Genomic DNA, 20,072 nt, shown 5'->3' on the forward strand with positions numbered 1-20,072 from the left:
TGCAATTTCAGTGATTTTTTACAGGATAGATCTGTGGCTTGAGTACTTGCGCATAAACATGGGTTTTCCGCTTGAATGCTTATTGGCTGAGGTAATGGCCGTTAAATATATTGTATTTATACCGGTTCATGAAATTAATCATTGTATATATACCTTGCCATGTATTTGATTATTGCATTTATACCGTGCCATGTATTCAATTTTGTATATATACCGCGCCATGTATTCGATCATTGTATTTATTTCGCGCCAGAAATTCAATCATTGTATATATACCGCGCCATGTATTCGATTATTGTATTTATACAGTGCAATGTATTCAGTTATTGTATTTATACCTGGTCATGAAATCATTTAAAATGCGTTATTACCAAACCATGAAATTATTACTGGGCCATGCAAAATCAAGTCAGAAAGTGCCAGAGGAACACATGCATGCTATATGTAACACCATTTGCTATTCAATATATAACTATACCACTGTGGGCAAGTAATGGCAACGGATACGATAATGGACAAACGATAACTAGCTTTCTGTTGATGTTATATTTATTTAATATATTGTATTTACAGTGACAGTTTGACACATGCATTCACCTTCATAATTCAGGTCAATTCTGACCTGAAAACAAGCATAATAATTTACCTGAATAATAAGTAGTTAATTATGTCCTTATATTAAAAAAAAAACAAATAAACAAACACAATATTGACTTCACAGGGGGGGGGGATTAAGAAAGTATTAATTATAAATCATTTTAGATTGCAATTTCATTCAATTACAAATTTTACAATATAAGATAAAACGTACATGAAAAATGATGTACATAGTTATTAAAGGTACTCCATTCAGAACCAAAAGCCTAAAAGCATAAAATTTGAATTTCTTACATTGATCAGCTGGGTCACTAAAACAGATTTATATGCAAAAAAATAATCACGAAATATACTTGGAAATAAATTGAAAATCGTATTTTGTGTTATTCTTAGCTTAATTAGAGTGAAATGCTGTGCAAATCTTTTCAATTACTGTCATTTTCCACAATTAAAATAAATGTTCTTGGAAAACAGAGTGAGTGATTGATCTGAAATTTTCCATACAAGTCATTAAGCTAGACCAACACCTAATGGAACATTAATCTCGAACAATTATTTCCAGTCCTGTCATATCAAATAACCTCAGTGGAGACCATTTAAGAGTACATATTCAGAAAAAAGGATAATATGAAAAGCTTGTTAGAAAAGAAATATAAATATGAGAACGTTATTTTGATCGGCTGAATAAAGTTTGTTTTAGAACATTTGTTCATATAAAATAGTCTCCACATTAGATAAAAGAACTGAAAAATTTAGATTCGAGGCAAGAATCGCTTGTTATTAACACAGCATTTAGGCACATATATAAGCAAGAGGGCTATGATGGACCTGTTTATAAAGCTCTCAATGATAAGGAACATATATCAATACTATTACGATCGCAGATATAAAATCTGAACCTAAAAGTTCATATTTGTATCTGAAATAGTGCATGTGTAAAAACATTACTGGTTGTCATTGCATATATAGACATATAAGGAAAATCAATGATCTCCAAAACGTTTAAGATGTACATGGGGGACCAGTCTATTATTTATGTTGAGCGATACTTAAAAAAGGAGTGAAGCATCACACCAAATACTTTATTCCGGTATATACCGGTCAAGGCGATTGAATGATTAAGAGGAAAAGATGAGAAAAGCAGCAACGAGTGGAGCAGTCTTTTTTATAATTCTTTATATTGTATCATTAATTTTTACCATTATCAATCATTGTTTAATTACCATAATATTTGCTAATCACAACTGGACAGCAAAAACAGAAGAGCATGATGTCACTTTAAGATCCGTGTAGTACTGAATTACAGATAATTTCATGTATAATTTCAGCCAATAAAAAGTAAATTATAAGTCATTAGCATCATATTAGGTAAAAAGTCACTGACAGGCTCTCATAATTTCATTACTGCAGATATATGAGTTTATGACAATTTATAAACAATAATTGCTAGTTGGCCAAGATATGTTCAAATTAACCATGGCAACCATGGATATTTTAATGCCGTACTACCCTGTTTTAACCCCTAACCTACTTGAATAGTAAGTAGTTAACGATAATCTTATTAAAAACAGCTCCTAATTAATGCTACGCATTAGGATCTGACGGGTACCAATAGGTCATTTTCTTGTGACCATTCAAACAGCCAATCATCGGCGAGCTTTAACAATTTAAAAGCGATACAGTTTCTAATTTTAACCGCTGGAAATACCAAAACTGAGTAGGTAATTTTCACGATTTCGAGAACAAAAATGGCGTTGTCCATTATGCCGATAGGTAAACTACCCATGAAAAATTTAGTATATTATTTTCAGGTTATTTGTTTCAAACTACTTCAGACAATTTTCTGAGCAATTAGTTTTTATTCACAGACAGCGATATTTTAATCCTGCGTCTTATGCCTGTCTGTAAAGGACGGTTTGAATGCATAGCTAAAATAGCTTTCTCGGGAAATCCGAATCACAATGAAGGTGAAGCAAATACTGTCGCAATCAGATCTGCATGCAAGAAATAACTTAAGTAAATCTCAACCTTAGTGAGATTGTGATTAAACATGCATTGCCGTCTGAATAGTATCGTGGTTGATTTGGAACGCCTTTGTGCGTCGTGTCATAGTGCTCTATAATTAAAGATATACATGTACTATGCTCAAATTTGATAAAAGAAAATATTTATAATTGCTACACAGTCTATTAGTCAATAAACAATATAAAATGTTTTTTGTCCTACTGGGCTCCTTGCCGGTGGTCCTGTGTTACTGGGTCGTGTGGGGGTTGCGTTCATTGAACGCCAACCTTCCTTGATGATCTTGTTTCTCATATTTAACTTCAAACAGAAGATATGTTATGTTTAAATTCTACACACTATAGGTAGTCACAATATGAATACATAGTGTCATTAAAAAACTAGCAGTTTGTTTTTTATAAATGGCCATCTTCACTTTACCTATAATATGGAAAATTTGGAACGTAGTTTATTCATTCTTTTATTCAAATAAGACATATTTATCAATACGGATTTCTTAGATTTAAAATGAAATGCAATTAAAATATTTTATTCAAGGATAAAAAAAAATATATCTTTAAAGACACTATATTTTACACTAGATATGTCGTATTTGTAAACATGTATATATTCAGTTCGTTAATTCTTTCATCATCAACCATAAGCTGGTGAGATTATCACTAAAGATGTAATAGACTATGAAGAAATGTGTATACTCGGGCAGTTAGAATACCATGTTGAATGTTACGTTAACGATGGATACGTTGATTCTGACGTAGAGACGTTCACATTGCGAATTAATGACGAGAAAGAACTGTCGGAGTTCCGGAAATTGACATGGCAATTAACACAACCTAACAAAGGCGGTGTAAGTATATTATTAGTTATAAAAAATTTGATTATATGGTCCTATATAAAACTATATAACTATAGAAACGTCACGATTATCCAATGACAAGTGACGTTACAAATGTGCAGTATTATATGTATTATAAAGAAACTTTATACTGCATGTTTATAAGGTCACTTTTCATTGGATAATCGTTACGTTTATATACATTTGTAGTTATATATACACGGCATATGTCGATTTATGAAGAAATCTACTTTTCTCTAAACCAATGATGCTTGCTGTATTATAATTTCGTTATAAAGATTTTTAACAGATTATATGGCCATATAAACGGTTGTTTGGAAATATGACCCGAGCTGTTATAACTAACAATAGAAACGTCTCGATTATCCAATGAAAAGTGACGTTACAAACGTGCAGTATCATCGTATCCCCTGGTTATCAGATTTGCCTCTCATTATCTACGATGATTTTTATTTATATGGCTAAATTTGCTTATTCTACTTTTCTCCGTACTTTTTTTTTTACTCTGGTTTATCCGAACAGTGAAATGATTTATTTCTGCTAAATTGTAGAATTTATTTCTTCTTTTATTTGCTAAATTATAGAATTTATATATATATATATATATATTTTTCTGCTAAATTACAGATTTTTTTTGCTTTATTATATAATTAATTTGTTCCTTATTTTTGCTAAGGTTTTTATTTTTCTAAATTATAAAATTATTTTTTTTCTGCTAAATCATATAATTTATTTGTTCTTTTTTTCTAGATTATATAATATATTTGTTCTTTTTTCTGCTAAATTGTTTAATTGTTTTGTTCAATTTGCCTTTTGGAAAATTTTTGAAAATTTCTTTTTTGCTATCAATACGTAAGACTGCAAAGAAGAGGCGTCATCCATCAATTTGTAATTTTGGTACGAAAAAAAAACAACACATTTTTTCTCTGATTGTTTTCTTGTGTATATTCAGCATGGGACACAGGTAGGCTGCCCGGACATTGATGGGAACATACAAGACGAAGATATTTACGATGATCATGAATATAAAATGGATTGCAGAAAAGGTGACGGGGTGTTTGTCATTGACAATGTATAGGTCAATTATGGGACATACAATAACTTGATACTCTTAACTTTTTTTTCTATTAATTTTGTCTGTGTGAGTGCGCGTATGTGTGTGTGTGCGTGTGTGTGTGTGTGTGTGTGTTTTGTGTTTGTGTTTGTTTTGTTTTTTTAAAGCCAAACGTATTTTTATTTTTGACCCCATCATACTCTTGAATTGAAGATCTCCACTGAGGACCACAAGCCTAAACCATAGAATTTGAATTCCTTACAATAATTAAAGGAAATCCGCTGAGGTCTAAATGCATTAAAACATAAAATTTGAATGTCTTACAAATAGGTAAAACACTTAATTCAGAAAAAACAATCAGCAAAAAATATACTAAATATAAGTGAAAATCGATTTGCATGCTAATTCTTATTAATAAAGAAAAACAAAATACTAAAAAAGTCAAAATGCTTAGTTAACAAACAGTAAACAAAACAAATAATTTGGTAAGTCTGTAGTGTTTATAATAATAATAATAATAACAATAATACACGTGACAGTGTCAAAATTCGCAAAAATTGGGACATTGGACTAGGTAGTGCTTAAATAGAAAACTAAATTAAATTTAACAATACCATGCAAATTTCAATATATTTGGACTATTTATACATTACGTATAGGTTAGTGTTTAATAATATGTATTAACAAAAATAATTGGTCAAGCCTGCCACAGGCAGGCGACCAATTATTTTTGTTAATGCATATTATTAAACATTAACCTATTTAATGATCAACATTATTTTTTCAACCAAAAACAAGGCATTTCACTAAATCACCGATAGCTCCGCCCTTTCGCTCTACAAGATGTCTACACCTTGTCAAGTTTCTAACATATCACATTTAGATATAAGCTAAATAAATGGCCCTGATCAACAAATAATCAGGCACATGTTTTCTGAAATGTCACAGAATTTATACCTTTATCTACAGTAAAACAGTTCATTTTTTTTCTGTGTATCAATTTAGGTTTACAGGTGGAGGGGTCCATTAACAATCAGTTTTCCAGCCAAAAAAATGTAATCATTGTATTCTTAATATCAATGATTGTTAATGCAGTTCATTCCTATCAAGTGGAAAAAAAAATGTTTTGGAAAATATAAAGTTTTAAAACAGTCAGCAATTTATAACAGACATTTTTCTTACAGTTAAAAGGATATAAAAAAGTTACTATGTAATCATTTGTCTCTACATGCCCCACATGTATTATCTATGTAATAAATCAATTGATTGTATCCTCACATTTAGAAACACCTGACCTCGACTAATTTTTTTTATGTTGGCATTGTTTTGCTAACCTTAACATTTTACAAATCAGAGTGTAAACCATACCTCTAACTCCTCCCTAATATAATGCATTATTGAAATTTGTTAGACTGCGGTTAGACGACAGATTAAGTGAATTTTATTTAGTTAGTACACATTAACCAAAGTTAGACTAAGCAGAAATTTGAAAAATACTACAATGTGATTGGACAAAAAATAATGTTGATCATTAAGTATGTATTCATTCATTGTTCTGAGGTTTAACATTTTGATAATTTGATTTATTTGTTATCTTTATAAATGTAACATGGTAATTTAGTACCTCCTGATAATATCGATAAATAGAGAAAAGTAATTATTTCGGTCATAGTTCTAACCGAATTGTTGCCCCTAACGCCTTGAATATGTTCTAATATTTAAACCCTCTGTTTATTTAAAGATAAACTTTACATCAAACAGATTACATTTATCGGGTTTTGAAATAGAAACAATGAAAGGATTTATCTTACTATCGCAGTTGTTAACGTTGTCAAACGTGACGAGAAACTATTTATATCATAACTTAAAACTTTGAGAGGATTCACATTGATTTCATTGTGGTATAAAGATTGATTTTCATAATTTCAAAATGGAAGTATCAGGCCGTAAGGAAGGGGACGATAAACATTCAACAACTAACCAAGCGAGGAAGCTTACAGTTCTTTGCCAGCCTTGTAAGTGTGACGGTGATACAAGAGAAGCGGAGGCGTTCTGTGAAACTTGTAACGAGTTCATCTGTTCTCCATGTCTAAAGGTTCACCGTAAATTGGCTATGACTAAAAATCACGTGATCAAGCCGAAGAATGAAATCCCAATATCAAGGGAAAAGCAAAAAGATCCATGTACGGAGTTGTGTTCAGCCCATCATACTGAAATAATAAAGTTCTATTGTGAATACCATAATTCTGTAGGATGCGGAGATTGTATGGTCCTTAACCACAAAACGTGCTCTGTCAAACTCGTCAGTGATGTATCCGACAACTATGATACCTGCGAGGAACTCGTGCAAATCAAGAAAAAGACGGAAACCTTCCTCCGTAGAATTTCATCTTACCAAGGTGATATTGTAAATGAAATAAAGACTGCTGATGAAATAAGAGAAACAATTATGAATGAAATACACATTTTTCGACAAGAGATTAACGAATATTTGGACAATACTGAGGCAGATCTGATAAAACGAATAGATCAGCTGACATCGAAACAAGTGTCACAGCTTGGGCATATGCAAAAAGAATTTGAGTCTATGGAAACTGAAATGAGAGGATATCAAGACAAAATAAGTAAAAATTCAGACAAGATAAATCAATTGTTTGTAATAGCAAAAGTGTCTCATGAAAAGATTGAAGCCTACCAGATTTCAACCGAGAAGATAGGGCCTAAATGTGAGATCGAAATATTTGACTTTGTTAAGTCCCAAGAGTTAGAAAAAGTTGTAACAGAAAAACGTCCCATTGGTGTAATCAATGAGAAAAAGCGGAAGTTACGTACACACAGCACAAAGAGCCTGAAAGATGTTCAAACAACGCTGTTAAAGAGACTTCATGTAAGGTCAGCAGACGACAGAGAGAAATGCTACATATCAGGAATGGCATTAATTTCATGTGATGAACTCTTACTTGTTGATTTCAATAATGAGTGTCTTAAACTTTTAAACGTAGAAGAGAATAAGATAACCGGTAGATTAAAAACAGATGGTAAACCATGGGACATTACTGCAATCAATTCAAGATTATTCGCAGTAACTATAACAAAAGGTGAAGTTCTTTTCATAAAAACATCAAATGGAATTTCTAAAAGTCACAGTTTTAAGGTCAGACATAACTGTAGAGGAATCGACTACCATAACGGTGTTCTTGTTGTTTCGTACAGTAGTCCAGCCTGCGTTCAGCAACTTGACATAAAAGGGAACATTATGAAAGAGTTTGATATCGCAGAACATTGTTCATGTCCTGATTATATAGTTTATTGTAACGACTGCATTGTGTCTGATACCTTTGGACATGCTCTTGTTGAGTTTACTGTTGATGGGAAAGTAAAGAATAAAATAACAAGCAATAATATAAAATATCCAAGACAACTTGTTTTGACACATGATGGAGCAGTTATTGTTTGTTGTCAAGGTATCAGTGATAGACTTAACATGGTTACACCAAATACAAGAGAGGTGCTTCCTATTGCTGTGAAAGGTGTCAAGAAACCCTGTTGCTTGGCGATATCTGATGATCAGACGAAGATGTTTATTTATGACAGGTCAAATAATGATATCAAAGTGTTTGATATCAATTGATATTTATATCGTAGGCAGAACTTAGATAAAGGTTTATCATGTATTATCAGAAACTCTCACGTTATACATGTATATCTGTATTTTATATGAATCTTAAAATTCAAAGATTCCATTTTCAGTTTCATAGACATTTCATCAATAAAGAATTTTGTAATGACCATTTTTACTATACATGTACATTATATATGCTTCAAACATGTTATCAATGATTTATATTTGTTCAAACATTTTATCAATAAATTATATTTATTCAAAGATATTTGGATTGTTTATTTTTTATGTTTTAGCGGTTTGCTTTGTTACCTGAAGGAAGTCGCACTAAATGTGAAGTTATTTGTCATTAAAGTAGCAAACAAGTAGTATTTTGACTTCATCACTGCATTTTTTACTAATTTAAAAAACAAAACAAAAAAAAGAAGAAATATTTGTTCATGTTAAAGGCCAAATGAATAACCTTTTGGAATTTCTAGAAATTCACCAAAATAAAAAGTTTACGAGAAATAAAAATTAAAGCATTTGTGGGCATAATGGGCCTTTAATTAAAGAAAAAATAGAAACTCTGTAAATCTTAGTTCTTATTGATCTAAAACTATTTTTGTTATTGTTCACAAAGTTTATAATAATAATAATAATTATTATTATTATTATTATTATTATTATTATTATTATAAAACAATAAACATGAAGCATTACGATTCTTCTAGCTAGAAAAAGAAGCTTGAATGTCGTAATAATCACTATACCATTATTCTGATTTGATGTGACATTTGTGTCAAAACAACTACATCTATATATTATTAGTTATGGATATTTTTGACAATTGCAAGTTATATAGCCCTATATAAACGGTTGTTTGTATATATAACCCGAGTTGTCAAATATTCACCATGATAGCTTTAATTAGCTATTTCTCTCATGCTTAATTTTGTCTAGAAAGTATTTGGGGTATCAACTTTGAACATCATAGTTAAACTACATGGAAATGTGTATTGCTTTAGAATTATACCTTTCTTCTGAACAATTTTTGAGTTATTGTTCTTTGAAATTTCTCAAAACTCCATTTTTTGTAGAAACATTTAACTTCTTAAAACCCTGCTGACAAAGCGGCTGGTTGGGATATCTCAGCCGGGGCAGGGGCAAAAACTTTACTAAAACCCTGTTTATAGTTTCACTTATTGTGCACATGAAAACGCTAAACTGGGTCTTGATATTCCCCTTAATATCAGCTCATGAATGAACTGATGACTTTTGAGAAAATATGGGAAATTTTCATATTCACTTTTTTACGTGTGCATACATATATTTACAGTTTATGATTACGAACATTAATGTTCAAACAAAAGGTCAAAGAAAAAAATAAAGCAAGAACATGTTAGTTAATAAGTCTACTTCGAGTCTACTGGAAATTAACTTGTTAGTTTTTATTGTACTTTAAATGATTTAATTTTCTTTTAACCAAAAATATCAAGATGTGAAAAACCTATGACTTCTTTTATATAACTAAATAAACGTTGTTGTTGCTGCTGCTTTTGTTGTTTTTAGCTCGACTATACGAAAAACATGGCGAGCTGTGCTACTCAGCTCGGCGTACGTGTCCATTTCTTTCGTTGCCTCTACAGATTATTGGCTGCATATAGTGGTCACGTATCACTTCTTCGTCGTCTGTCTATCCGTCCGTCACAAAAATTGTCCTGACTATTCCTCAAAAATTACTCGAGCAATTTCATCCAAACTTAACAGGAATGATGAATACCGAGTCTAGTTGTGCATATCGACGGCATTTTCATGTTCAATGATCTTTAATAACAGTTGTGGTCATTTAATGATTTTGATATCAAAGTTTGTCCGGGCAACTCCTGTTATAGCACTTATGCTATTTCAGTGATTTTTTACAGGATAGATCTGTGGCTTGAGTACTTGCGCATATAAGACGGTTTTCCACTTGAATGCTTATTGGCCGTTCTGGCCGTTAAATATATTGTATTTATACCAGGTCATGAATTCAATCATTGTATATATACCTTGCCATGTATTTGATTATTGTATTTATACCGTACCATGTATTCAATTTTGTATATATACAGCGCCATGTATTCGATCATTGTATTAATACCACGCCAGGAATTCAGTCATTGTATATATAACGCGCCATGTATTCGATCATTGTATTTATACCGCGCCATGTATTCGATTATTGCATTTATACCGCGCAATGTATTCAATCATTTTATATATACCGCGCCATGTATTCTATTATTGTACTTATACGGCGCCATGTATTCAATTTTCTATATATACTGGGTCATGTATTCAATTATTGTATATATACCGCGCCATGTATTCAATTATTGTATTTATACCAGGTCAATGTATTCAATTACAGTAACTATACAATTATTGTATTCATACCGGGTCATGTATTCAATTATTGTATTTATACCGTGCCATGTATTCAGTTATTGTATTTATACCGGGTCATGAAATCATTTAAAATGCGTTTTTACCGAACCATGAAATTATTACCGGGCCATGCACAATCAAGTCAGATAGTGCCAGAGGAACACAAGCAATGCTATGTAACACCATTTGCTATTCAAGATAAAACTATACCACTCTGTGCAAGTAATGACAAGGGATACGATAAAGGACAAAAGATAACAAGTGTTGTGTTAATGCTATATTTATTTATTATATTTGATTGACAGCGACAGTTTGGCACATGCATTTTTTTAGGTTAATTCTAACCTGAAACCAAGCATAATAATTTATAGTAACTGTTCTGTTCTGTTCTGTTCCTAAATTCTCAAACTGCCCCTTTTATAAAAAAAATAATAAAAAAGCAACACGTAAAAGACCTTTTATATAATTATGTGAATAGATCTGTTTGAATTTATTATAACATGATTTCTTGGTGCATGCATTATAAAAAATATACATGTATATGTATGTTGTAATATTCGCTGTTTATTAGTTACACATGTGAAAAACCTCATATGCCCCATAGAGTGTTACATGTATCCTGTTTCATATGTTTATTGCACATTGAAGATACATGTTAAACGTTATACTCAGACAATAAATTTGATTATTATATGTTTTGTTCTTGTTTTGTTTGTAATCCATGGTTTGTCATTTGGTATTCCTATCCACAGTGACACAATTGTTTTTTTTAACAATATGCATGCAGCATTTTAAAAAAAAGAAAATGAAAAATGAATAAAGAAAATAAAAAATGGGGCCGATCTGACCTGAGGCCGATTTGACTTGAGGCCGATTTGACTAATTTGGGGCCGATTCGACTTGGGGCCGACCTGACTTGGGGCCGATTTGACTGTTAATCCCTCCGTAGAGTCCCTTTAAGACAAAAAAGTCAGAAACATGATAAAAATAAAAGCTTGTAAGGAAAGAAAGATTTACATGGGATTGTTTTTTTCATTGGCTGAATAACGTTTGGTTTAGTTATAAAAGTCTCCTCTTAAGAAACAAAACCCTGAAAATTCAGCTTTGACTGCATGATCTACAACATAAAATAGATAAAAAAAATCAAATATTACGCAGTTGAAAATAGATTAATAGTAATAATGTTGTCCATGGGTCTCCATCTTTGCAAACAATATTGATAAAACAAAGCAAAATATATACCATAAAAATGCTTGAAATTCTGTGAAAACTATTTTGTAAGAGCTTTAACAAAATCACCCAGAAATTTACTAAAAACAGTAGCTGAATACATGTATTTGTCACGGAAAGTTATTTTTTCTTGTTTTCTCATAATTATAATGAATGCGCCTTACGTGGCAAGACACGCTTTTTACAGACACGGAATTAAGACAATATATATAAACAAGAGGTCCATGATGGCCCTGAAAACGCTCACCTGTTTATAAAGCTCATCATGATAAGGAAAATAATTATATTATTAAAATTGCAAAAATTATAAACAAAAGCAGATATAAAATCTAAACCTGAAAGTGATATCACAAAGTTCATACTCGTATTTGTATCTGAAATAATACATTTGTAAAAACATTACTGGTTGTCATTGCATATAAGGACATATAAGGAAAATCAATGATCCCAAAACGTTTTAGAAGTGTGGGGGGACCAGTCAATTATTTATGTTGAGTAAGACTAAAAAAGATTGGAGCACCACACCAAATACCGTATTCCGGTATATACCGGTCAAGCCGCTTGAATGATTAAAAATAATTAATGCTAAAAGTTCGCTTTTTAACCCAAGGGAATGAACTTGAAAAACGTATAATTTATCTCCACACACCGATTTATATACGATTATGAATGCAAAATGTGAGAATCGATGGGAAAAATCAACAACGATATTTGTCTTTTTTTATCATGATTTCTGCAAGCGTGTAGAGGTATTGCTTCAATCATATATTGAGTTGGATCCACGAGGATTTAGTTAAATCCATTTGTGTTAAACAGAATTAAAGGTTCATGATAAGCCATTATAATATCATTCAGAATGTTTCGGAAAAGCTCCATTCTGAAAACAATTGGGGCATTTTTTTATATAATTTAATTATGTAGTTTTATCTGCTAAATTATATAATCTATTTGTTCTGTTTTTCTGCTAATTATAGATTTAAGTTGTTTGTTCTATTTTGTTGCTAAAATATAAAACGAATGTATCATTTGTTGTGCTAAAATTATAAAAGTATTAAGGTATGCTTTGTGTCTGTGTTTCTTTTCTTATGCAAGACATTTGAAAGAATTTGACTGTACTCTCACCACGAAAATATAGCACTTCTTTGTGACATGTATTTGTCTTTTGGAAAATTTAAGATATTTTGCTATCAATACGTAAGACTGCAAAGAAGGGGTGTAACGCATTTAGTTGTAAATTTTTTGCGCAAAAAATTCTCTGATTGTTTGCTTGTGTATATTCAGCATGGGACACAGGTAGGCTGCCCGGACTTTGATGGGGACATACAAGACGAAGATATTTACGATGATCATATATATAAAATGGATTGCGGAAACGGTGACTGGGTGTTTGTCATTGACAAACATACTGGTTGTATATCGGTAAGGTTTATGCTTTTTCGCACACTTGATATGCCCTATCCATGTTTATCACACACCCGTGCCGATTTTGCGACACGGCCGTGCATATATTTTGACGTGACGGCATTAGCGTTATACAAACATAGTGTAAAGACGCGCTAAATGTTAGCGTTATACTATAGACGCGTCAATGAAAAATTACTCTGATTTCACTTTAAACGGTCTTTATTTTGGGTATGTGATAAATAGAATATCAAATCCGTGTAAGTTCAATACTGAATTTATTGCACTCGTTGGATAAAATAATATTATGCTCGCCAGAGGCTCGCATAATATAATTTTATTCAACTCGTGCAATAGATTCAGTATTGAACTTACACTCATTCAATATCCTCTATTTAACATACACCTGTGCCGATTTCACGACTCTGTAAAAATGGTATTGCATGGCCTTGCATATATTTTCACGTGACGTCATTAGCGTTATACAAACTAGTGTAAAAACGACCTTAATATTAGCGTTATACTATAGGCGGTCAATGAAAAATGATTCTTTTTCACTTTAAACGGTCTTTACTTTGGGTATGTGATAAATAGAATATTAAATTCGGGCAAGTTCATTACTGAATTTATTGCATGATTTGAATATATAATTTACACTCATTCAATTTCCTCTATATAGGTCAATTCAGGGTCATGCAATAACCTGATACCTTGTCCCGGGTCATTTTGAATAGTTCGTACTCATAGTAATGTACGGAAAATCTAAACTTTTTTAATTGGATTTTGTCTGTGTGTGCGTGTGCATGTGCGTGCGTGTGTGTGTTTTGTTGCGTGCGTGCGTGCGTATGTGTGGGGGTTTCTTTTTGTTGGTTTTAAGCGAAGTGTTTAGTATATTTTTATTTTTGACCACATCATACTCTTGAATTAAAGAAGAAACTCCACTGAGGAACAAAAGCCTAAAACCATAGAATTTGAATTTCTTACATTAAAGGTACCTCACTGAGGTCTAAATGCATTAAAAAAAACATAAAATTTAAATGTCTTACAAATAGATAAAACACTTAATTCGGAAAAAAGTATGCAAAACATGACAAAGAAATATACTATATATAATTGAAAATCGATTTGCATGCTAATTCTTATTTAAAAAAGAATACCAGCATAGTCAAAATGCTTCGATAACAAACAAGTAAACAAAACAAATAATTTTGGTAAGTCTGTAGTATTTATAATAATAATAATAATAATAATAATAATAATAATAATAATAATAATTATACACGTGACAGTGTCAAAATTTGTAAAAATTGTCTTTCACTTATAACAGTAGGATGGTACTTTAATAGAATATTCAATTAGATTTAACAATAACATGCAAAATTTCAAAATATTTGGACTATTTATACATTACTTATATGTTTATATATTGTTCTGACGTTTAACATTCATTTGTTATCATGGTAATTCAATACCCCCTTATAATATCAGAAATAAAGAAGAGTAACTATTTCGGTCATAAATTTAACAGAATTGTTGTTCCCCTTGAATACGTTCTAATATTTAAACTTCCTGTTTATTTATAGATAAACTTTACAACAAGCAGATAACATTTACAGTATCGTGTTAGAAATAGAAACAATGAGAATATTTACCTTACTATCGTTATAGTTAACGTTGCCAAACGTGACGAGAAACATTTTATATCAACAAGTTTAAAATTTGAAAGGATTATATTGCTTTCATTGTGGTATAAAGATTGATTTTCATAAATTCAAAATGGAGGTATCAGGTCGTAAGGAATGGGATTGGATGATAAACAGTCAACATCTTACCAAGGGAGGCAATTTACAGTTCTTTGCCAGCCCTGTGAGTGTGACGGTGATACAATAGAAGCGGAGGCATTCTGTGAAACTTGTAACGAGTTCATCTGTTCTCCATGTCTTAAGGTTCATCGTAAATTGGCTGTGAGTAAAAATCACGTGATCAAGTCGAAGGATGAAATGCCAATATCAAGGGAAAAGCAAAAAGATCCATGTACGGAGTTATGTTCAGTCCATCATACTGAAATAATAAAGTTCTATTGTGAAGACCATAATTCTGTAGGATGCGGAGATTGTATGGTCCTTAGCCACAAAACGTGTTCTGTTAAACTCGTCAGTGATGTTTCCGACAACTATGATACCTGCGAAGAACTCGTGCAAATCAAGAGTAAGACGGAAACCTTTCTGCGTAGAATTTTCATCTTACCAAGGTGATATTGTAAATCACATAAGACTGCTGATGAAATGAGAAGAAAAAAATTATGAAAGAAATAGACATTTTTCGACAAGAGATTAACGAATATTTGGATAATGCGAGGCAGATCTGCTGAAACGAATAGATCAGCTTACATCGAAACAAGTGTCTCAGCTTGGGCATATGCAAAAAAGAATTTGAGTCTATGGAAACTGAAATGAGAGAATCAAGACAAAATAAATAAAAATACAGATAAGATAAATCAATTGTTTGTAGTAGCAAAACTTGCTCATGAAAAGATTGAAGCCTGCCAGATTTCTACCGAGCAGCTAGCGTCTAAATATGAGATCGAAATATTTGACTTTGTAAAGTCTCAAGAGTTAGAAAAACTTGTAACAGACAAATGTCCCATTGGTGTTATCAATGAAAAAAAGCGGAAGTTACGTACACATAGCAAAAAGAGCCTAAAAGATGTTCAAACAACGCTGTTAAAAAGTCTTCATGTCAGGTCAGTAAACGATACAAAAGAATGCTTTATAACAGGAATGGCATTAGTTTCATGTGATGAACTTTTGCTTGTTGATCGTGCAAATAATTGTCTTAAACTTTTAAAGGTAGAAGAGAATAAGATTACCTGTATATTAAAAACAGATGGTAAACCATGGGACATTACTGCAATCAATGCAGGATTATTCGCAGTAACTTTATGCACAACAGGTGAAATACTATTCGTAAATACATCAAATGGAATTTCTAAAAGTCACAGTATTAAGGTCAGAAAGAACTGTACAGGAATCGACTACAGTAACGGAGTTCTTGTTATATCGTTCGACACTCCAGCATGCGTTCACCTAATTGACATGAAAGGGAACATAATGAAAGAGTTTGATATTGCGAAACATTGTTCATATCCTTTTTATATAGCTTCATGTAACGACGACAACAAAAGCTACATTCTGTCCGATTACTATAAAATTGCTCTTGTTGAGTTTACTGTTGATGGGAAAGTAAAGGATAAAATAACGAGCAATGATATACAAAGTCCAAGAAAAACTTGTTATGACACATGATGGAGCGCTTATTGTTTGTTGTGAAGGTATCAATGATAGACTAATCACGGTAACACCAGATGCAAGAGAGGTGCTTCCTATTGCTGTGAAAGGTGTCGAGAAACCCCGTAGCTTGGCGATATCTGATGATCAGACGAAGATGTTTATTTATGACAAGTCAAATAATGATATTAAAGTGTTTGATATCAATTGATTTAATTATACATTTATATCGTAGGCACAATTTAGATAAAGGTTTATCATGTATTATCAAAAACTCTTACTTTATACATGTAAAAATGATTTCTATATGAATCTTAAAATTCAAAGATTTCCATTTTCAGTTACATAGACATATTTCATCAATAAAGAATTTTGTAATGATCATTTTTTCTATACATGCACATTATATATCCTTCAAACATGTTATCAATGATTTATATTTGTTCAAACATTTGATCAATAAATTATGTTTATTCAATGATATTTGAATTGTTTAATTTTTTATGTTTTAGCGGTTTGCTTTGTTACCTGAAGGAAGTCCCACTAAATGTGTGAAGTTATTTGTCATTAAAGTAGCAAACAAAGTAGTATTTTGACTTCATCACTGCATGTTTTACTTACTGTCAAAAAACAAACTTAACAAAAATCAAGAGATGGGCAACTTCCTAGCCAGCTAAAATATCACGCGTGCCTGCTAAACTTAAAACTTGTAGCAAGTAAAACTTATTAATCAGATATCAAAATCAGTAAAATAATACATTTTCTGAAAGATTATGCATGTGTCTATGGCTGCAGGTAAAAATATTTACAGTTCCCATTTAAATAAATGTTACATTATTTTTTAAAGAGGACTACTATAATAATTTTTGTTACAAAGCTATTCATATGACAAAAAGTGGCTCAGTAGGTATGTTCTGTCATGTTTTTCTTAGTGAAAGGCATTGAAAGTTACCAATATTTTAACATGCAGCAATAGATAAAAGATTTACCTTTCAAATGGTATATAATATTAAAGGATCAAATGTAAATCCATTAAGTTTATATGCTACAAAATGCCTAGTTTTTCACTTTTTGATAGGCATGAGTGATATTTCAATGGAGTATATAGGAGCTGCTTATCTCTGTTATCTATGTCTCTCAAAAAACTATAAAAAAGAAGAAATATTTGTTCATGTAATAGGCCAAATAAATAAGCTTTTGGAATTTCTAGAAATTCACCAAAATACAAAGCTTTAGAGAAATAAAAATTAAAGTACTTTAGGGTATAATGGGCCTTTAATTAAAGAACAAATAGAAACTCGGTAAATCTAAGTTCTTATTGATCTAAAAATATTTTTGTTATTGCATTCTTCACAAAATTTAAAGTATAATAATAATAATATTAATTATTATTATTATTATTATTACTACTACTACTACACAATAGACATGAAGCATTACGATTCTTCTAGCTAGAAAAAGAAGTATAAATCACTATGCCATTATTCTGGTTTGATGTGACACTTGTGTCAAAACAACTACATCTATTTATTATTAGTTATAAATATTTTTGACAATTGCAAGTTATATAGCCCTATATCAACGGTTGTTTGTATATATAACCTGAGATGTCAAATATTCACCTTGATATCTTTAATTAGTACTTTCTAATGCTTAATTTTGTCTGGAAAGTGTTTGGGGGTATCAACTTGGAACATCATAGTTAAACTACATTGAAATGTGTATTGCTTAAGATTTATATCTTTCTTCTGAATAATTTTTGAGTAATTGTTCTTTGAAATTTCTCAAAACTCAATTTTTTGTAGAAACAGTTAACGTTTTAAAACCCTGCTGACAAAGCGGCTGGTTGGGATATCTCAGCCGAGGCAGGGGCAAAAACTTTACAAAAACCCTGTTTATATTTCCAGTTATTGGATACGTGAAAAGGCTGTGTCAAGATATTCCCCTTTGACTTTTGAGAAAATATGGCGTACAAGGAAGGACAGAATTGTATAAACACACTTCTCGTGAAACATAAACATTGATACTGTACTATAATTACACCGATACGATCTGTTAACTGACTACTAGTAGATATGTAATAAAGCATATGTGTATTTTTATGATTAATGTATGATACGAAATTTTCATATTCACTTTTTTACGTGTGTATACATATATTTACAGTTTATGGTTAAGAATATTAATGTTCAAACAAAAGGTCAAAGAAAAAAATAAGGTAAGGAAATTTTAATAACTCTATTTCAAAGCTAAGAGAAATTAACTTGTATGTTTTTATTGTACTTTAAATGATTTAATTTCTTTAAACCAAAATTAAAAAGATATAAAAAGCCTATGACTTCATTTATATAACTTAATAAACGTTGTTGTTGCTGTTGCTGCTTTTAGCTCAACTATACGAAAAACACGGCGAGATGTACTACTCAGCTCGGCGTACGTGTCCTTTTTTTTGGTCGCCACTACAGATTTTTGCCTGCATACAGTGATAACTTATCACTTCTTCGTCGTCTGTCTGTCCGTCACAAAACTTGTCCTGACTTCTCAATACTTACTGGAATAATTTCATCCAAACTAGTTGTGCATATCGACGGCATTTTCAGGTTAAATGATTTTTAATCTAAGTTGTGGCCTTTAATGATTGTGATATAAAAATTTGTCCGGACTACTTCTCTTCTAGCACTTAAGCAATTCAGTGAATTTTTACAGGATAAATCTGTGGCTTGAGTACTTGCGCATATAACACGGGTTTTCCGCTTGAATGCTTATTGCCTGAGTTATGGCCGTATAGTATATTGTATTAATACCGGGTCATGTATTCGATTATTGTATTTATACCGCACCATGTATTCAATTTTGTATAACTATATACCTTGCCATGTATTCAATCATTGTATTTTTACCGCGCCAGGAATTCGATCATTGTAAATATACCGCGCCATGTATCCGATTATTGTATTTATACCGTGTCATGTATTCAATTATTATATTTTTACCGGGTCATGTTTTCAATTATTATTTTATACCGCGCCACGTATTCAATTATTGTATTTATGTATTTAATGTATTTAATTTTGTATATTTACTTTGCCATATATTCGATTATTGTATTTATACTAGGTCCATGTATTCAATTACCGTAACTATACAATTATTGTATTTATACCGGGTCATGTATTCAATTACTGTATTTATACGGCGCCATGTATTCAATTATTGTATTTATACCTCGCCATGTATTCAATTATTGTATTTATAATGGGTCATGTATTCAATTATTGTATTTATACCGCGCTATGTATTCAATTATTGTATTTATACCGGGCCCTGTATTCAATTATTGTATTTATATCGCTGAATGTATTCAATTATTGTATTTATACCACGCCATGTATTAAGTTATTGTTATCATACCGGGTCATGAAATCATTTAAAATGCGTTATTACCGAACCGTGAAATTATTACCGGTCTATGCACAATCAAGTCAGAAAGTGCCAGAGGAACACAAGCATGCTATGTAACACCATTCGCTATTCAAAATATAACTATACCACTCTGGGCAAGTAATGACAATGGATATGATAATGAACAAAGAT

General features: G+C 31.3%; 3 protein-coding genes across 4 annotated transcripts in view; all 3 read left to right on the forward strand.

Annotated features, from left to right (window-relative positions):
- Window positions 1–20,072, forward strand: part of LOC132745549 (mucin-17-like) — a 96,919-nt gene that overhangs the window by 66,077 nt on the left and 10,770 nt on the right. The gene's annotated exons all lie outside the window — the stretch shown is intronic.
- LOC132745539 (uncharacterized) lies at window positions 6,308–8,688 on the forward strand. The gene has a single exon (XM_060734488.1). The coding sequence runs from the start codon at window positions 6,460–6,462 to the stop codon at window positions 8,158–8,160; it is 1,701 nt and encodes a 566-aa protein (XP_060590471.1). The 5' UTR covers window positions 6,308–6,459; the 3' UTR covers window positions 8,161–8,688.
- On the forward strand, window positions 14,769–15,473 carry LOC132745547 (E3 ubiquitin-protein ligase TRIM33-like). The gene has a single exon (XM_060734495.1). The coding sequence runs from the start codon at window positions 14,991–14,993 to the stop codon at window positions 15,444–15,446; it is 456 nt and encodes a 151-aa protein (XP_060590478.1). The 5' UTR covers window positions 14,769–14,990; the 3' UTR covers window positions 15,447–15,473.

This window comes from Ruditapes philippinarum, unplaced genomic scaffold (assembly GCF_026571515.1).
Source record: "Ruditapes philippinarum isolate M1 unplaced genomic scaffold, ASM2657151v2 ctg1988_1_1_1_1, whole genome shotgun sequence".
NCBI lineage: Eukaryota > Metazoa > Mollusca > Bivalvia > Venerida > Veneridae > Ruditapes > Ruditapes philippinarum.